The sequence below is a fragment of the Artemia franciscana genome, chromosome 8, assembly GCF_032884065.1.
Source record: "Artemia franciscana chromosome 8, ASM3288406v1, whole genome shotgun sequence".
In the NCBI taxonomy this organism is placed as follows: Eukaryota; Metazoa; Arthropoda; class Branchiopoda; order Anostraca; family Artemiidae; genus Artemia; species Artemia franciscana.
The window spans coordinates 17,119,522-17,140,932 of NC_088870.1; the positions used below are offsets into that span (position 1 = coordinate 17,119,522).

General features: G+C 35.2%; 1 protein-coding gene across 1 annotated transcript in view; it reads right to left on the reverse strand.

Annotated features, from left to right (window-relative positions):
- Positions 1-21,411, reverse strand: part of LOC136030066 (neprilysin-2-like) — an 83,990-nt gene that overhangs the window by 54,898 nt on the left and 7,681 nt on the right. The window contains exons 2-3 of the mRNA XM_065708692.1: positions 10,913-11,055; positions 4,612-4,752 (exon numbers count right to left, since the gene is read on the reverse strand). Of these exons, the coding sequence (XP_065564764.1) occupies positions 4,612-4,752; positions 10,913-11,055 (284 nt within the window). The remainder of the gene's footprint in view (positions 1-4,611; positions 4,753-10,912; positions 11,056-21,411) is intronic.

Sequence of the window (21,411 nt, forward strand, 5' to 3'; positions counted from 1 at the left end):
CAGCAGCATCGTCCGAGATGACAGCTCTGATTAGGCAAACTTGTAAAAGGTTCACCCCGACGCCAAAAAAATACGCAGGGTGAAGGGTGTTTTTACACAGTGGGAAGAAAGCTTGGACCAAGAAGTCTCTTCACTACTATAAGATAAGAATATTAGAATAAATGGGAATGATATTGTCAAGTGTGGTTTTGAAATATATTAGGCGCTTCAATAGGTTGAGTAAGATATTTTAGATGTCAGAGGAATTTAAAAAAATATTTATCTAATCGTTTGACTTATAATCGTGTATCAAACATGAAGCTGTAAGGATGATAGCTTGCCAAGGACTAGGTTTTTTGGCCATTCATCTGGGGCCAAACGAAGAGCGGGTTGTTCCCAAATAGACTGGGAAGAAAACATTAGAAATGATTCCAAGGAAGTTGGGACTTCATGGGAAGAGGTGAAGAGTGAAGCTTTGAGTATATTAGGGCACAGGAGGAGGGTGTCCATCTGTGTTGACCTTAGGCGGCTTGGAGCTGCAACCAGTTGCTACTAGTAGTAGTATAAATCGCTGGGAAAGCCCTTTTGTGAGATAAAATCACACTAGATTTTTACTTTATGTATCTGTCGAATAGGTCACAATTTATCTCTAATACCAAAAATGTCATATATCCTACTGCTCCTACAAACGTGTACTTCCCACTGTCTCATAACGATCTCATAACGTTCTTCATTACTAAGGACTGAAAGAAGTAGAGATTTGGGAATGGTTGGGTGACGGCAGGGATTACACGGTAATGCCCTCTTTCCACAGATTTTGTCGTTCATTGATTAAAAAAAAAACAACCTTAAATGACTTAAGAAATATCATCCAGATAACCCTAATAAATACCTCAGCTCATCTCTTCTTCTCAGTATCGCAAACGTAACATTACCGACGCAGAGTTGGCTTTCTTTTGGCCATGAATTGTAATATTTCAGTAAATCAAACTCTTTCGTAACTGATAAATATCCCAACTTGTCATATTTGGTATTAAATTGAACTAATTATCATCTAATTACTTCTGATTATACGGACTTAATTAGCTCGCTGAAAGTCGCCTATTGTCAGTGGAATGCGAACCCGATAGACTAATCTCAGAGAATTTTGAATCCAATTCCAATCAAGGTCTTGTTTCGCGAAAACCCCAGTCATGGTTTTATTGGCCAAATATCTAATCACCCAGTTTAAATTACAGTCATAAATTAGTGAATGCAAGAAGTGGTCTAATAGAATTTAATTGAACTTTAGGTGCGGCATTTAGTGCACGTAATTAGTTTCTATGTGTAACAATGTTAACATAGGCAAAAGGGGCGGAGTCAAAGAAAGGTAGGTTAGTATCGTATGGCAGCCAAAAAAACGTAAGGCTTGATGCCAAAAGCATCTTCAGAAACCGTAGTTACTTAGATTGGATCACATAGATGTTATAAGGATATACCAGAAGCGACTTCTTTTTCCAAACATGACACATATTTATTACCGCACGTATAGACCCTCAGCATACACGTCAGAACCTTAGTTCAGTTGCTACCACATAATAATCATACAGAAAACACCAATAAAACAGGTTTTCCATAAGCTCGTCGTGATGTGTACATCGGAATCGCGCGTGCACGAAGGAGAGGTATGAATCTTGTGTGGTTTTAGATCTGTGTCACATATTTTTAATGGAAAGTATAGCCTTTGTCACTACTGTATATTCTCTTTACTGTGTATTGAACCGTTTCAGCCAATAGTTTCATAGAACAACTACTACTACTACTACTACTAATAACTCACTGCAGCACCAAGCCGCCTGAGGCCAACACAGCTACGCACGCTCCTCCTCCAACCTAATCTATTTAAAGCCTCCCTCTTTACACCCTCCCAGGAAGTTCCCATTTCCTTTAAATCCTTATTTATGACATCCTCCCAACCCAGACAAGGACGACCTGCTTTCCGTGTAGCCCCAGACGGTTGGCCAAAAAGGACAATCTTCGGTAATCTGTCATCCTTCATCCGTAGAACGTGGCCTAGCCATCTCAACCTTTCTTTCATTATAGCCCCAGAAAGCGGGATTGAACCACACTTTTCGTACAACCTACTGTTTGAAATACGGTCAGTCAGCCGGGTACCCAGAACAATCCGTAGGCAATTTCTCTGGAAAACATCTAGTAAATTTTCATCTGCTTTTCGGAGTGTCCATGCTTCAGAGCCATATTTGACCACTGTCATCACTGTAGCTTCCAATATTCTAATCTTGGTTTGTAGGCTTATCTTTCATAGAACAAACGCTTAATTAACAGCCGTTAATTAACATACGTTAACAAAAGTAACAGCAACTTACAGGGTTCTGTTTTTTTCATGGAATAAAAAGAGTCCATCTACATAACAAAATAGCACAGGTCCTAGTCCCCTGATGGAGGTCATAATTATTTCTGAGGATGAGCAGAAAATGTATTTAATTTTATAGTTCTATTGGGACAATGTACCGTCAGTGATGCAAGCAGTTTGTTCTTGCTATGAAATCCTTACTAAAAAAAAAGGTCCCTTCACTATTACCAGTTTCCATGATATCTGTGACATTTTTTGTAATCCAAGGATGATTATTTAGTCACTAGACAAAAACTGATTGCCCTCCATTCACTTTTGACTCTTAAAAAGGGCATTGAAATTTCCGAATTCCAATCAAATGAATTACATCCGATTCAAAGTTTATACGACCACACATAGAAATTTTGAATGCCCCCCCAGCATAACTTGCAACCCTTTCCCACGGGCTCTAGAGGATTGTGTCCACCCTAAAAACATTGTTATATGATTTTTGGACTATTGGTAATAACTAACAAATGACTATCTTTTAACGAACAGGCATAGACGTTACCACGGTCTTAATGATTCAACAATTTTAGTTTCTGTGAGGAATATTCAGTTCTAAATGGATAAAAACGTGTCACTTACAGAAAACGTGCAATATCTGCAAAAATTTTAAAGTACGAAATACTTAAATAAGACAAACATAGTAAGACGTCCTTATAATAAGTTTATACTGGTGGGGCTGTCCAGTAGATACGATACTCAGTTATACAGATAGTTAGGTTTTCAGAGATTTAAACCAAGTGAACGACCCAATATATCAACAGAGTCATATAATTAGCTAATGAGTTTTTACAATTAGCTTTAAAATATTGGATGACGAAGATTTAAGCAATAATCATGAAGTTTCGAACACTTCAATTAGCGACAAAAATTCTGCCATGAAAGAAAAATAGACAAACATTTTTTGGGGGGTGCTAGTACCCTCATATATACAATAGTTTCGGTTGGTTTTAAGTTTTAACGTCACTTTTCTTCCGCTTCATAAAACTTATTTTTTCATTCGTCTAGAGGATGCTGTATTCGTCTTCCAGGCTGTACCCAGTAGGGCGGGAGGTTTGGTACCGGCTTTGCACTCCTCCCCCGTGAAATTTTCGCCCAACTCGTAAAATAGTAACAAAAATGCATATAAAGAAATTTTAGGTACAATCTGTAAAATTCCCTTATACCACTCCAACAAAACACCAGATATGCTATTTCGTGATTTAATAAATATAAAAGTAATAAAACAAAATAAAACATAAGTAAAAGTCATAAATCAGAGCAGTAACAAAGCACACGCTTTGGCGATTTGATTTGATTGATGCATCGGAAGTGATCTTCAACGCTTCAATGCAATTCGATGACACTGCCCGGCTTATTGATATCCTTCCACTGACGTCAATGCGATCAAAATAGTGAGAGTGGGTCTATTTATTAGACATCTATTTAAATATTTCTTTGTAAGATTCTACTAAATTTTCATCGAAATGAAGATTTATTACTGTCACGAGGCTTACTACTTGGTGGTCGAACGATGACTTGCAATTTTTGAAAAATTTGTTTTATTGACATTCGTTTAATCGAGTCGATTAATTTTAAAAAAAGACCCTTTTTTTAGCTCCCAAAATATCACTTTGCGTTATTGTTTTCACTATGATAACCAACGAATTTGGGGAGATATATACCCCTACCCTCATTCGTCTATTAAGTATGATCTACTAATTTTGGATTAGAACTTTGACATAATATCAGATCAGACATAGAAATTGTTCAAAAACATCATTGCAATTAGCTGCATAGCCTGTTGGATGACATGTATAAAAAAGAATCGTTGCGTACACTATTTTTTCAGGATCAGTGGAAAAATTTTCGATCCCTTCTACCAGCATAAAATTTGAGGTCCCCTTACACAATATATGAATTATATCAATGTATCGGTGTGATATTTAATATCTGATACTTGTTTCTTTGGTTGTAAACAAACTTTGCTGCGTTGCTGCAACAACATTTTTCGTTAGTCTGAAAGCGCTTTAGAGCGAGGTTGAGATTGAGATTGGAGGTTGGAAGCAACCGCTTCGATTGGAGGTCAACCGCTTTAGAGGTTGAGATTGGAAGCAACCATCAAATAGTGTATATAAACAATTTTTATGCATGTTTTATAGCTTTTTTTTACAAAACACCCCCCCCCACGAACCCCCCTCGAAAAGAATCCTGGATACACCCTTGGTTACAATAAAAAAAAAACATATGTTTACCGGCTAGTGTGCATCCAGGTGTCTTGCAGACTTCATTATCAGCATTATCAATCTGAATTTCTCGCCCTTTCATCTGATGGAAGCGAGCAGAGCGGGGCGATGGCAACTCTGAAATAAGGGCTTCTTCCTTTGCAACATCGGCTGTAAAATAAATAGATTTTTACAGTCTTACAATGTAAGTGGAAGGCTACCAAAACAACGTATTAGTTTTTTAACGAGTTGCAGATTTCGGAACTAACATATTTTGGAGCAGATACGCAAGATTCTGTATCGGTGGGGGATGCAAAACATAGAAAGAACTGCCAAGATATTCAAATTATCAGGGGGATACAAGGAATTATATAACTATCCATAAAAAATAAGATCGGGAGATCGGGGAATAAAAGTCCCCTTCTCTGCGTAGATGACTGTTCCGAGAACAAATTATTTTGATATATATAAACAGAGAAAAGTGGTTCTCTATCAATTTTTTTATGGGGGGGGGGCAGAGGCTACTTTGGCATTTACCTCCTCCGTAGGTCCACAACTGTTGTTACTTAGCAATTCACCTTGGGAGAAATTCCGTAATTCCATAAAGACAGCAAAAACAAGGTGACTAGTATTTAAGTTAAAGTAAAGCTTATGGCACAGCTAAGTCATAGGCTATTGCGTATGTATATCTGTATAAACTTATTACCCATCATTAATTTAAAAATCCAACGCTGATGGAGCAATAAAGAAATTTAAGAAAACTTAAGTTAGAGTCTATTTATATCTAATTAAATCTTAAAAACGGAAGATATTTCAAGAAAGTGGGCTCATTGCCCAAAATACGCGCCTATTCCTTGGCAATTATTAGCCCCTACAGGGTTACGCCCGTCCAACTTCATGTTTCTGGTTTTGATAATTATGCTTCAATACCCATTGCATTATCAATTAGTCATACTAATTTAAATTCACCGTCAGTCGTGAAGTCGCTACTATAAAGCCCAATTAGAGGATGAATTCGGCGATTGTCTAACCGCACATGACATTTAGTGGAATTAGTGATTGATAACTTTTATTGGAATCAGCAATTTCACAAAAATACTTTCCTTTTGCAGCTAATCTGGTTTAAGCAGACAACTAGAGTTTTTAAGCCCGCTCTGGAACTATAATTATCTTCTGTGTCTAGGGAGCATATTTCAGGCACCAAGGGCACCCCGTGGCGACAAATCCTGTTACAGTTGGGACAAAAGTGTGGCATAGGCAATGATGCCAAATGTTTTCGGCCGAGTATCACTTTTTTGGCCAAAAACTGTTTTTTTGTGCCATTGAAAAACTCAAAAGGGTCATATTCGACATTCCTTTAACCATGATTATGCAAAGGGGTACTGCCGTAGAGATAAAATAAGGCACAACTTTATGTTATACTCTCTTTCAGAGTTAGTTCTAGTTTAAATACACCCCAACAACCCTCTTATTCAGGGATACAGCCTTAGGCTCTATACGAAAGTTTACCAATTTTGTTGATTTTCCTCTTTCTTGAACCTATATAATAAGTTACATAAATAATATAAGTTATATATATATATATATATATATATATATATATATATATATATATATATATATATATATATATATATCTATATATATAAAAATAAGTTGTCTGTGGATCTGTGGATCTGTGGATCAGGTGACGTCATGTTTCGGCTGACGTCATGAAATTAGTTGCCATCATTTTTGTTATGACGATGCTTAGTATATTGTAAAACACATTAATTTGGTTAATAATGTACCATTTAAAACACCAAAATGAACATGCTGGAGTAGTCACTCGGTGAGAGAGGGTGTCAGAACGGAGAATGAAGGTCCCAGGTTCAAATCCTGGTTAGGCTAAAAAAGGTAAAAAACTAAAAACTAAAAAAAAAAAACTGAAAAAACTAAAAAAAGGCAAAAACTACAAAAAAAAACTAAAATCTAATAAAAAAATAAAAAAGCCGAAAAACTAAAAAAACTAAAGAAACTAAAAAAAGGAAAAAACTTAAAAAACTAAAAACTAAAAAAAAACTAAAAAAAAGGAAAAATGAAAAATAGAAGAGAAAAAGAATACTAATAAAATTAAAAATAAAAATAAAAAAAAATAAAAAAGATAAAAAGCTAAAAAAAGGTAAAAACCAATAAAAACTAAAAAGAAAAAAAGGTAAAAAACTAAAAAAAAAATTCATCTAAAAAACTAAAAAAAACTAAAAAACGTAAAAACTAAAAGAACTAAAAAAGTAAAAAAAAACTAAAAAAAGGAAAAAACTGAAAAATAAGCGGGATATAAAACAGGGGGATATAAATGACGACCGGGACATAAGGAATATAAATGAATCAGAAAATACAACTCATGTTTCCAAATGACGTCGTTTGGAGCCCAAATTGAAAATCCAGATCAATTTATGTCTACTTTCAAAGTAAAAGGGCAAATTTATCATAGAGCAGGGTCTCTTCTACCATTCTCAGGCGAGAATCATAAATTTTTACAATTGTACTTCATCAGTGATAGAAATTCTGAATTGAATGCACGTTGCGAAATTTCTCCCAACATTGAAAGGACAATCGTTTCCCAATTACAACATCTTTTCCACGAAAATAATAATTTAGTGCGTCTGTTCAAAACAGCCATCGATTTGATGCCTACTTATACGCATAAAATTGTTATTTCCGCTGACAAAACGCCTCCTGGCCAACATATGCGTAGATACAACGCTCCAACTATCGACGAAGTGGCCATCGTTATGGTCGGTGATCAGTTTTTACCTCGAGATATTATTCTCAGGGTTTCCACCACACGTGCTACAACTAAAAATAGGCCTACCAATAATACTTTTAAGAAATATAAACCCACCAAAGCTTTGCTATGGCACTCGACCTGCCGTAAAAAAAACAATGGAAAACCTAATAGAGGCCACAATCTTGACAGGGCCTTTTGAGGGTGAGGCTGTTCTTATTCCTCGCATTCCCAAGATTCCAACGGATCTGACTTTTCAATTTAAAAGATTGCAATTCCCAATTCGATTAGCATTTGCAATCACCATTAACAAAGCTCAAGGTCAATCATTAGAAAAATGTGGTATAGATCTTAATACTGATTGTTTTTACCATTGACAATTGTACGTTGCATGTTCGAGGGTCGGTAAACCTGACAATCTATTTATATGCAGCGACAATTGGACAGCGAAGAATGTTGTATATTCGCAAGTTTTACGCAGTTAATTTGTATTTTATCTATCTATCTATCTATATAAAAACGAGTTGTATGTATGCATGTTTGTTTGTTTGTAAAAAGAGCGTTTGCATATGATGTCATTATTAGTACATACGGCTTTGTATATGCAGAGACAATGGGAAAGCCAAGAATGTTGTATATTCGCAATTTTTACGTAGTTTAACTCCTGCAGACGAAATGAATGCTTGCCTAAAAAATTCTAATTTATAGGCAAACGTAAAAATATTAAAATTAACTACAAATATGCGTGTCCGATTGCAAAACGATGACTCTGGTCAAACAGTAGACTCAATTTCAGGACGTATACAACTACCTGCTGATTTCTGTAATTTAGTGACGTCCAAAAATGAATTGATTGAAAAAGTATTTCCGAATATTCTAAAAAATTATAAAAATAATAAATGGCTAAGTGAAAGAGCGATTCTCGCACCCAAAAATATAGACGTCCACGAAATCAACAATATTGTTTTGAACAAGATTCGAGACCAGGCAGTCCTTTACAAGTCAGTCGACACAGTTTTGGAACCAAGTGAAGCGGTTAATTATCCATCTGAATTTTTAAATTCCATAGATCCTTCAGGGTTTCCACCACACGTGCTACAACTAAAAATAGGCGTACCAATAATACTTTTAAGAAATATCAACCCACCAAAGCTTTGCAATGGCACGCGACTTGCCGTAAAAAAAAACAATGGAAAACCTAATTGAGGCCACAATCTTGACAGGGCCTTATGAGGGTGAGGCTGTTCTTATTCCTCGCATTCCCATGATTCCAACGGATCTGCTTTTTCAATTTAAAAGATTGCAATTCCCAATTCGATTAGTATTTGCAATCACCATTAACAAAGCTCAAGGTCAATCATTAGAAAAATGTGGTATAGATCTTAATCCTGATTGTTTTTCCCATGGACAATTGTACGTTGCATGTTCGCGGGTCGGTAAACCTGACAATGTATTTATATGCAGCGACAATTGGACAGCGAAGAATGTTGTTTATTCGCAAGTTTTACGCAGTTAATTTGTATTGTATCTATCTATACAAAAACGAGTTATGTGGATGCATGTTTGTTTGTTTGTAAAAAGAGCGTTTGTATATGACGTCATTATTAGTACATACGGCTTTGCATATGCACAGACAATGGGAAAGCCAAGAATGTTGTTTATTCGCAATTTTTGCGTAGTTTGAAACACATATATAAATCTATCTATATTCACAGGTGGGACACAGGGACACAACTACAATGGCGCATAACTAATATGGCGCGTAACGACTTACGCGCGCGGGGGGGCTTGGGGTGGCGCGAAGCGCCACCCCAACAGCTAGTATATATATATATATATATATATATATATATATATATATATATATATATATATATATATATATATATATATATATATATATATATATATATATATATATATATATATATATATATATATATATATATATATATATATATATATATATATATATATATATATATATATATATATATATATATATCTATATATATGAAAATAAGTTGTCTGTGTGTGGATCTGTGGATCAGGTGACGTCACCTGAAAAAAACTGGATCAGGTGACGTCAAAACTGAAAAAACTAAAAAAAGGCAAAAACTACAAAAAAAACTAAAAACTAATAAAAAAAATAAAAAAGCTAAAAAACTAAAAAAACTAAAAAAAGGCAAAAACTACAAAAAAACTAAAAACTAATAAAAAAGCTAAAAAACTAAAAAACTAAAAAAGGCAAAAACTACAAAAAAAACTAAAAACTAATAAAAAAAATAAAAAAGCTAAAAAACTAAAAAAACTAAAAAAAGGTAAAAAACTAAAAAAAACTAAAAACTAAAAAAAACTAAAAAAAAGGAAAAAACTGAAAAATAAGCTAAAATAAAGGTAAAAACCAATAAAAAACTAAAAAAAAAACTGATAAAACTAAAAAAAGGCAAAAACTACAAAAAAAACTAAAAACTAATAAAAAAAGTAAAAAAGCTAAAAAACTAAAAAACTAAAAAAACTAAAAAAAGATAAAAAACTAAAAAAAAATAAAAAATAAAAAAAAAATAAAAAAAGGAAAAAACTGAAAAATAAGCTAAAATAAAGGTAAAAACCAATAAAAACTAAAAAGAAAAAAAGGAAAAAACTAAAAAAAAATTTCATCTAAAAAACTAAAAAAAAAATAAAAAAGGTAAAAACTAAAAGAACTAAAAAAGAAAAAAATAAATGACGACACTCAAAGAGAAAGCGACCAGGACAAAAGGAATGTTCGATTAGCAATCAACAAAGCACCGGGACACAGGGAGTATAAATGACGACCAGGACATAAGTAAAAAAAAAACTAACAAAACTAAAAAGAAGGTAAAAACTACAATAAAACTAAAAAGAAAAAAACTAAAAAAAGGCAAAAACTACAAAAAAAAAACTAAAAACTAATAAAAAAGCTAAAAAACTAAAAAAACTAAAAAAAGGCAAAAACTACAAAAAAAAACTAAAAACTAATAAAAAAAATAAAAAAGCTAAAAAACTAAAAAAAACTAAAAAAACTAAAAAAAGGTAAAAAACTAAAAAAACTAAAAAGTAAAAAAAACTAAAAAAAGGAAAAAACTGAAAAATAAGCTAAAATAAAGGTAAAAACCAATAAAAAACTAAAAAAAAAACTGAAAAAACTAAAAAAAGGCAAAAACTACAAAAAAACTAAAAACTAATAAAAAAAGTAAAAAAGCTAAAAAACTAAAAAAAATGAAAAAACTAAAAAAAGGTAAAAAACTAAAAAAAATAAAAAATAAAAAAAAAACTAAAAAAAAGGAAAAAACTGAAAAATAAGCTAAAATAAAGGTAAAAACCAATAAAAAACTAAAAAGAAAAAAAGGAAAAAACTAAAAAAAATTTTCATCTAAAAAACTAAAAAAAACTAAAAAAGGCAAAAATTAAAAGAACTAAAAAAGAAAAAAAATAAATGACGACACTCAAAGAGAAAGCGACCAGGACAAAAGGAGAAGTAATACAGGTCTTGGCGAATTTACGAACAAACAAATAAAGGGAAAGAAAATTGTGGAGCCTTACCATCAATAAATTGTGGTGAGTTTGTCGAGTTGGCGAGTACAGCTGCTAGACTAATCGCAAGTGCAATTACAACACAGACAGCAGCCGTGGCAAAAAGTGATAAAAATTTCTCCGTGCTCGTCACTGGCTTCCACCATTGTTTCCTGGAATTATATTTCAAATTGAAAAACAAATTCTTTGAATCAATATAAATTGAAAATTTATCTCCTTAGACAATGAAAAATAGTAATTTTCTTACTCCTAAAATGAGCAGACACAACAGGTTTAAATTGCCACTGGTGCGCATAGCCGACAATTTGGGGAAAGAAGGGGCATCATTAGGTTTTAAAATTAGGGGGGACTCAAGATGGAATCAATAAATATACTCCGTGTCTGAATGGCTCAATGCTTCCTGGAAGATTAACGGTAAATTAGCGGCGTTAAACAAAATTGACCAATTCAAATTTTTGAAATTTTACTCAAGAACTATTTTTCTCTAACTGTAGGTACCCATAGATGCAATTTTGTGCAAAGTATTGCATAAAATAAACTGGATCTGACAGTTATTGCGGATATCATAATAGGGGTTCAACTAAACAATCATTATTGTCTAGATTGAAGTAACAAGAATTTTAAAAGAGCAAAATGGCGTTTTTAAGTTCTAGAAAAGCAAATCTTCAGGTGCAATTGACCCATATTCTGCCTCTAAATTGGGGTTCCTGGTTATGACCAGTACCCTATTCCTGCGGCCTCTCTAAACTCTGTAGCTGAAAGTCAAATAGTTTCTCAAAATCAACAGTTCCATCTGTTCAAGACACCCTATTTACGACATAACTTGTACGTCTTTTTTTTTCAAAGAATCTCAGATTCATGAACTTGAACGATGATTCAAAAATTGGGATCCATTTAATAAACAAAAGCTAAGAGCTCATATGGCACTTGTAACGAGGCAATAAGAGCTAAGAGCCAAGAGCTCATATGGTATGAGCTCTAACAAAATTCTAAGAATAATCTATCTATATTCATAGTTCATATAATCATCTATTCATCTATCTATATTCATCTATCTATATAATTCAGTAAAACAGAAAGCTCAAAAACTTTCTGTTTTACTAAATTTAAAATATTCTGAAATTTTTTGAATTTTATAAAATTATCATTTGAACAATCCTTTAAATAATTCACATAAAGTTTGTTTGGGCTATAAAGGCGACATCATTACGAAAATTGTAAGCAACTTGTGGCTTCGGGGAGGGATGGATACGAAGCCTTATTCTCGTATATGAGTGATTAGGAAATAAGAAACTCCAGAGTGACCTTTTAGAAGTTATACTATTGCAAACGCTTTCAGGAGTTACCAAGCTTTTATTTTTCAAGTTATTATTAAACAATTTTTATTCCGTCCTAATAGAAAATTCAGCTTAAATCTGTGTTTTCTTGAGCTAACAAAAAAAAAGAAGAAAAAAAGGCATCTACCTATGTTGTAGAACTTTAATTGTAATATTAAACATGGACAATGCAGCAAAGCAGGATGACTAGCTTTTACTACTACTGGTGCTACTCAAACAAATCACTGCAAAACACCTGCACCCGCTCCGTTTCCACCAATATCTACTCAAAACTTCACTTTTTCTCCCCCCCCCCCCGTCCATCAAGTTCAAGTTTGCTTTAAATCCTTCATCACGACCTATTCCCAGCCCGTTCAGCGAAAACCTGCTTTTCACTTAGCGCCAGAAAAATAACCATAAAGTGGAAAATTTGGCCATCTGTCATCCTTCATCCGCAAAAATCGACCTAGCCTACGCTTGAAGTATTGATAAAGAATAATAATAATAATTTATTTGTAACCCACTGTACTAGTTTAAGATAGTGGAATATGAAAGAAAAAGAAATAAAGAAAATACAACAAACAACAACTGAAAATCACTCAATGAAACAAGAGCTAAGAGCTCATGGCACTTGTGACGAGGCAAGAAGAGCTAAGAGCCAAGAGCTCATATGATATGAACTCTAACAAAATTCTAAGAATCAATAGATTGATTTAAAAGGAAAATCAGAGGCTTAATGCCGGTCGGGATTTAAAATAAGAACTCTGAGTCACGATGTCCTTCTAAATATCAAAATTCATTAAGATCCGATCACCGACTCGTAAGTTATAGATACCTCATTTTTTTCTAATTTTTCCTCTCCCTTTAGCCCCCAAATGGTCGAATCTGGGAAAACGACTTTATCAAGTCAATTTGTGCAGCTCCCTGACACACCTACCAATTTTCATCGTCCTAGCACGTCCAGAAGCACCAAACTCGCCAAATCACTGAATCCCTCCCCCAACTTCCCCAGAGAGAGCAAATCCAGTACGGTTACGTCAATCACGTATCAAGGACATTTGCTAATTCTATCCACCAAGCTTCATCCCGATTCCTCCGCTCCAAGTGCTTTCCAAGATTTCCCCCTCAACTCCCGCCAATGCCAAAAGATCTGGTCGGGATTTGAAATTAGAGCTCTGAGACATGAATTCCTTCTAAATATCAAGTTTCAGTAAGATCCGATCACCTATTCGTAAGATAAAAATACCCCAATTTTCACGTTTTCAAAGAATTCTGATTTCCCCCTCCGACTACCCCCAATGTCACAGGATCTGGTCGGAATTTAAAATTAGAGCTTTAAAGCAGAAGATCCTTCTAAATATCAAATTTCATTAATATCTTGTCACCCTTCCGTAAGTTACAAATACCTCAATTTTCAAAATCACCCCCCCCCAACTCCACCAAAGAGAGCAGATACGGTCCGGTTATGTCAGTCACGTATCTTAGACAGGTTTTTATTCTTCCCATCCAGTTTCATCCTGATCTCTCCGCTTTAAATATTTTCCAAGATTTCCGATCGCCCTCAACTGCCCCCCCCCCAATGACGCTGGATTCGGTTGAGTTTTAAAATCAGAGATATGAGTTACGAGGTCCTTCTAAATATGAAGTTTCATGAAGATTCGATCACTCCTTCGTAAGTTAAAAATACATCATTTTTTTCTAATTTTTCAGAATTAACCCCCCAATTGAGCGGATCCGTTCCAATTATGTAAATCGCGTATCTAAGACTTCCGCTTATTTTTACCAGCAATTTTCATCCCGATCCCTCCAATCTAAGCGTTTTTCATGATTTTAGCATCCCCACCCCAAACTACCCCCAATGTCACCAGATCCGGTCGGGATTTAAAATAAGAGCTTTGAGACACGATATCCTTCTAAATATCAAATTTCATTGAGATTCGATCACCCGTTCGTAAGTTAAAAATACCCCGTTTTTCTAATTTTTCAGAATTACCCCCCCCTCAACTACCACAAAGAGAGCGGATCCATTCCGATTATGTCAATCATGTATCTAGGACTTGTGCTTATTTTTCCCACCAAGTTTCATCCCAATCCCTCCACTCTAAGTGTTTTCCAAGATTTTAGTTTTCCCCCTCCCCCCCAATGTCACCAGATCCGGTCAGGATTTGAAATAACAGCTCTGAGACATGATATTCTTCTAAATATCAAATTTCATTGAGATCCGATCACCCGTTCGTAAGTTAAAAATACTTCAATTTTTCTATTTTTTCCGAATTAACGGGCCCACCCCTCCCCTCCCAGATAGTCAAACCAGGAAAACGACTATTTCTAATTTAATCTGGTCCGGTCCCTGATTTCACCAAATTTCACCGTCCTAGCTTACCTGGAAGTGCCTAAAGTAGCAAAACCGGAACCGACAGACAGACAGACCGACAGAATTTGCGATTGCTATATGTCACTTGGTTAATACTAAGTGCCATAAAAACCGGATGAGACCACGGTGCGCACCAAGGCGGGAACAACGTATCAGCGCCAATATTGGCCTGGACATTCTCCAGCGAACACAAAATTTCGGTAGCTCCGTAACGATCTACAAGGCGTCTGTTTTGAACCGATCTGGGTAAATACAAAAGGAACTTACAATAACGAAAATAATTAACCCTCATTTGCTTAAGATCAATCTTTGTAAAAAAAAGGATACACTCCGGACGCAGACAAGACGGCATGGTCACAAAAACTAAAATACAGCTTAGCCAGTCCACGTCCTTGGCTGTAAATATTTTCTAGACGGTTTGCAAATCTTTTGTTGGTTTCATAAAAATTCTTCCGAGGTAGCCTGGCCTAGAAGCTTATTTTATTTTTCAAGCTCGTTCTTGTTTGTTTAGCCTCCTTCGTTGCTGATCAGTTTTTTAGTTGACACTTGTGCTCCAACCATCTAATGAAAAATTGTCAAAATACATTGCTGGTTAACAATCGGACACCGGTCAAAATTGTTTGAGCGATCCATCCTTCATTCTCTCTCAGAACTCCAAATTCCGATTTTAGCCTTTTTAATTATATTAATCTATGTTTAAAGATATTCAACATTAATTTATATTTTATTTGCAGCGGGGATAAAAGGTTTACCACTATAAAGTAGCATTAGCATGCCTACATACTGTTGAATTTCATTCTTTTCACAAGACTTCAAATTGGCAAATTAATAGCATCATTGCGTGAAAAAGTGAGGCAGGGTGGTTAAAAGCATTTTTCAAGATCAAGGGGGAGGCATTTTTTTTTTCAATGAAAAAGACCAAAAGGGGTATTTTTGAATCAAAATATGAAAAATTTATTATTCGAATCCCCTCCCCGTTGACGCCCCTGTGATACATCATGGCCGGGTTTTCGCTGGATTAGTTTTGCGACTTGCGTATTACGGCGACTACACTAAAGAAGTGAAGTTAGGTTAACGATAATAAAATATACCGATTTGTGATGAAAATACAGCACTTTAGTAGCAAAATTATGGAAACTACAACAGAAAATTATGGAAAGCAGGCTGCCAAGAACGCTTGATATTAAATACCTAACATAACCACCTCTATATATTAAATATTTAATTAATATATACCTTAATAGATACCGTTTATCTCACTCAGGCTAAGCTGATTATATCCGATTGGACACAAAAAACCGGTTTCATTAGAGATCAAGAGCAAAGTGTGGTCGTTATAATACCTAAGTACCTTAGTTTTTTCCAATGACCCACGACGGCATATTTTTAAGGGAAGAAAATGTTTTACACAATACCTATCAACTCAACTAGCATAGTGCAGGTTAAAATCCTGTCATGGAGTTGCTATTGGTGTTATCACAGATAACAAGAGCTAAGAGCTCATATGGCACTTGTGACGAGGCGAGAAGAGCTAAGAGCCAAGAGATCATATGGTATGAGCTCTAACAAAATTCTCTGAATCAATAGATTGGTTTAAAAAGGAAAAATAAGAGGCTTAATGCCGGTCAGGATTTAAAATAAGAGCTCTGAGTCACGATGTCCTTCTAAATATCAAAATTCATTAAGATCCGATCACCCACTCGTAAGTTATAAATACCTAATTTTTTCTAATTTTTCCTCTCCCTTTAGCCCCCCAGATGGTCGAATCTGGGAAAACGACTTTATCAAGTCAAATTGTGCAGCTCCCTGACACGCCTACCAATTTTCATCGTCCTAGCACGCCAAGAAGCACCAAACTCGCCAAATCACTGAGCCCCTCCCTCCAACTCCCCGAAAGAGAGCGAATCCAGTACGATTCTGTCAATCACGTATCAAGGATATTTGTTTATTCTATCCACCAAGCTTCATCACGATTCCTCCACTCCAAGTGTTTTTCCAAGATTTCCCCCTCCAACTCCCCCCAATGTCAAAAGATCTGGTCGGGATTTGAAATAAGATCTCTGAGACATGAATTCCTTCTAAAAATAAAATTTCATTAAGATCCGATCATCTATTCGTAAGATAAAAATACCCCAATTTTCACGTTTTCCAAAAATTCCGGTTTCCCCCTCCAACTCCCCCCAATGTAACAGGATCTGGTCGGAATTTAAAATTAGAACTTTAAAGCACAAGATCCTTCTAAATATCAAATTTCATTAAGATCTGGTCACCCTTTCGTAAGTTACAAATACCTCAATTTTCAAAATTACCCCCCCCCCCCCAATTCCACCAAAGAGAATAGATCCGGTCCGGTTATGTCAGTCACCTATCTTAGACAGGTTTCTATTCTTCCCATCCAGTTTCATCCTGATCTCACCGCTTTAAGTATTTTCTAAGATTTCCAGTCCCCCCAACTGCCCTCCCCCCAATTACGCTTGATCCGGTTGAGATTTAAAATAAGAGATCTGAGTTACGAGGTCCTTCTAAATATGAAGTTTCATGAAGATCGGATCACTCCTTCGTAAGTTAAAAATACGTCATTTTTTCTTATTTTTCAGAATTAACCCCCCCCCAATAGAGCGGATCCGTTCCAATTACGTAAATCACGTATGTAAGACTTCTGATTATTTTCCCCACCAAGTTTCATCCCGATCCCTCCAATCTAAGCGTTTTCCATGGTTTTAGGTTCCCCCACCCCAAACTTCCCCCAATGTCACCAGATCCGGTCAGGATTTAAAACAATTGCTTTGAGACACGATATCCTTCTAAATATCAAATTTCATTGAGATCCGATCACCCGTTCGTAGGTTAAAAATACCTCTTTTTTCTAATTTTTCAGAATTAACCCCTCCCCCAACTACCCCAAAGAGAGCGGATCCGTTCCGTTTATGTCAATCATGTATCCAGGACTTGTGCTTATTTTTCCCACCAAGTTTCATCCCGATCCCTCCACTCTAAGTGTTTTCCAAGTTTTAGGTTTCCTCCTCCCAAACCCCCCCCCCAATGTCACCAGATCCGGTCGGGTTTTCAATAAGAGCTCTGAGCCACGATATCCTTCTAAAGATCAAATTTCATTGAGATCCGATCACTCGTTCGTAAGTTAAAAATACCTCATTTTTTCTAATTTTTCAGAAATAACCCCCCCCCCCAACTATCCCAAAGAGAGCGGATCCGTTTCGTTTATGTCAATCATGTATCTAGGACTTGTGTTTATCTTTCCCACCAAGTTTCAACCCGATCCCTCCACTCTAAGTGTTTTCCAAGTTTTAGGTTTCCCCCTCCCAACTCCCCCCCCCACTGTCACCAGATCCGGTCAAGCTTTAAAATAAGAGCTCTAAAACACGATATCCTTCTAAACATCAAATTTCATTGAGATCCAATCACCCATTCGTAGGTTAAAAACACCTCATTTTTCCTAATTTTTCAGAATTACCCCCCCCCCCCCAAATACCCCAAAGTGAGCGGATCCCTTCCGATTATGTCAATCATGTATCTGGGACTTGTGCTTATTTTTCTTATCAAGTTTCATCCCGACCCCTCCACTCTAAGTGTTTTCCAAGATTTTAGGTTCCCCCCCCCCCTCCAACTCCCCCTCCCAATGTCATTAGATCCGGTCGAGATTTAAAATAAGAGCTCTGAGACACAATATCATTCCAACATCAAATTTCATTAAAATCCCATCCCCCACTCATAAGTTAAAAATACTTCATTTTTTCTATTTTTTTCGAATTAACCGGCCCTCCACTCCCCTCCAGATGGTCAAATTGGGAAAACAACTATTTCTTATTTAAGCTGGTCATGTCCCTGATACGCCTGCCAAATTTCATCGTCCTAGCTTACCTGGAAGTGCCTAAAGTAGCAAAACCGGGACCGACAGACCGACAGAATTGGCGATTGCTATATGTCACTTGGTTAATAACAAGTGCCATAAAAAACCACACTGCTCGAACTTGAGATTGTATTCAGGAAAGCGCAAATAACGCCATGGTCTTGAAGCCTGGTCCTAGGTCCTGTCCTGGTCCTGGGCTCGGGAGGGCAGAAGCTATGCTCTTGTTTGCGGCAATTTCTGTTCGTTTTAATCTTCACATGATTAATCCTTTCAATTTTTGTCCGTTTTAGGATTCATCTATAAATCGGTAACGGCATGTTTGGTACAATTGTCTAATTTAATTTCTGTTCGTTTTGGGTTATTTTATCGATTGATAAAAACTTTTCTTCGTTTTAAGTTTAGATAACTTTATTTCTACTTGTCTTAGTTTTCAATATGACTCTTTTCTTTTCCAAGAAAAACTTTTTGCATAACAAGAGGTACTAAAATAGTATAAAAATAGTACAAACGTACTACAGGTGGTAATACCTCGTGCACACCTGGTATCTATGAAAGGAGAAAAATATCAACTTTTAAGGAGAAGGAAAAAACTAATTTTAGAACCTTTTTTGCTTGCAATAAATATGAATAATAAACAAAAAACCCAGGACGTTACTATAAATATATCATTATAAGAAGAAAAGAGATAGTTCGTAATTAACGCGATATAACACGGGCAATTGCTTCCAAAATTTCAAGGAAAACGTGAAACAGTCGATTTTTTTTATGAATTTATAATATGACCACACACTTGGGATTACAAGGACAAATATAGGGAGGAAGGGATTAGAAGGATCACTGAATTTCAGGAATTGACGGACGCTTCATCCTATGCATACGAGTCTCCCTGTGGTTACTGCTACAAGCTCATTAAAGCTCCAAGCCACCTAAGACCAGATCATTGGCGAACAGTTATTACACCGCAGGGTTGTAATAATTAAAAGGGCGATATACACCATTTTTGTATCTTTTCAGGAGAGTCAAAAACAGAAAAAAGTTTGTCAACTGTGTGATCACTCTGAAGAATGAAGCTAATGGAGGTAAAGGAAACGTACTCTAAACCAACTTTTTGTGCTCTTTTCATTGGCATACATTAGATTTGAATACTCCGAGCGAATTTCAAGTTATTCCATTTTGTTTTGTATGTTACCCTTTTCCTACAGATAAGATAATCCCCTTCTGTCAGAAATATTTTGAGGGAATTCAAAATTAAGCCATTTTTTGCGTATGACTCCTTTTTCTTTGACAAAAAAGGAGAAAAATACAAGGTCCCCATATTATAGCTCCATAAGATAATCCTCTTTTGTCAGAATAGGCGTATGTCTCTTCTTTATCTTCATAACAGTACACCATAAGACATAACATAATAACGTAACATAAGACATAATAAGACATAACATAAGACATAAGACTGCATCGTTTGACTCCTCGTTCTAATTTTACCCACGACACACACATAACTCATTTTCGACCAAAATTGCATACATCGTGCTTTTAATTATCACAACCACGCAGTTTTCAAAACATTTCCTTTTACAACTTTCCAAAAAAATCACTAAGTTATAGGGCAGTATAAACGTAATGTGGGGGCTATTCTAGGTAAGCTGCATTAAGACATACCCAACACAGCTAAGCTGCTTTTCATTGCTTCCTTTCAACGGAGAATAAGGAATAACATGTCTGAGAATCTCTGCAAGAAAACTTCGTGGAAAATCTGCATATATAAAAACTAATATCTGCATTCCTCCAACAAGCCAAACATAAAATTAATTCAATTCGTTTTAAATTAACGATATCTGAGTAATTAAATTCAATTGTTGCCCAGAAAATCATGAATATTCTCGTATATTAAAAAAAACAAGTTCAAAACTGGAAAAGAAAGACATTTGGACGGAAACATACTCCGTTTTGGAATACTGAACAATTAACTGTTGCCTAGAAAATCATGAGCCTCCTCGTATATAAAAAAACTGTTCAGTGCTCCTATATGTCGCTAAAAAATGTTCAAAAACAGAAAAAGAAAGATATTCGGACGTAAAAATACCCCATTGTCAGTTATTGCACGGTCAATGTACAGAAAATCATGAACATCTTCGTATATTAAGAAAAGATTATTCAATGCTCCTATATGTCGCTATAAAACGTTCAAAAACAGAAAAAGAAAGACATTTGGACGGAAACATACCCCATTTTGGAATACTGAACAATTAACTGTTGCCTAGAAAATCATGAGCCTCCTCGTATATAAAAAATTGTTCAATGCTCCTATATGTCGCTAAAAAACGTTCAAAAACAGAAAAAGAAAGATATTCGGACGTAAAAATACCCCATTGTCAGTTATTGCACGGTCAATGTACAGAAAATCATGAACATCTTTGTATATTAAGAAAAAATTATTCAGTGCTCCTACAAGTAGTTAAAACACTTTGAAAAACTGAAAAACAAAGACATTTGGGCGAGAATAAACACTATTTTGAATTACTGTGCCATCAATTGATGCCCAGAAAATCATAAACATCACCATGTATTAAAAAAAAAAATGCTATATTTCTCTACGTAGCTAAATAAACGTTCAAAAACCGTAAACGAAAGATATTTGGACGAAAACATACTCTAGTATGAAGTATTGCAAATCAACTGTTGCCCAGAAATCATGCATACTCGTATATTAAAAAAAATGGTACTTGTTAATTATTCAGAACACACTGAAGAATTTCGCTCTGGAAGATCTGACACAAACCTGCAGTCCTTACAAATCTGTTACTAAACTATTATATTTCCATCATATTTTGGTACATTTCATTAGGATTAACCTAACTTCTTGGGTTTACTCTGAATAATTAACAAGTACCAAAAAAACATTGGTACTTTTTGGTTATTAGAAACACACCCAAAAAGTGAAATTAGGTTA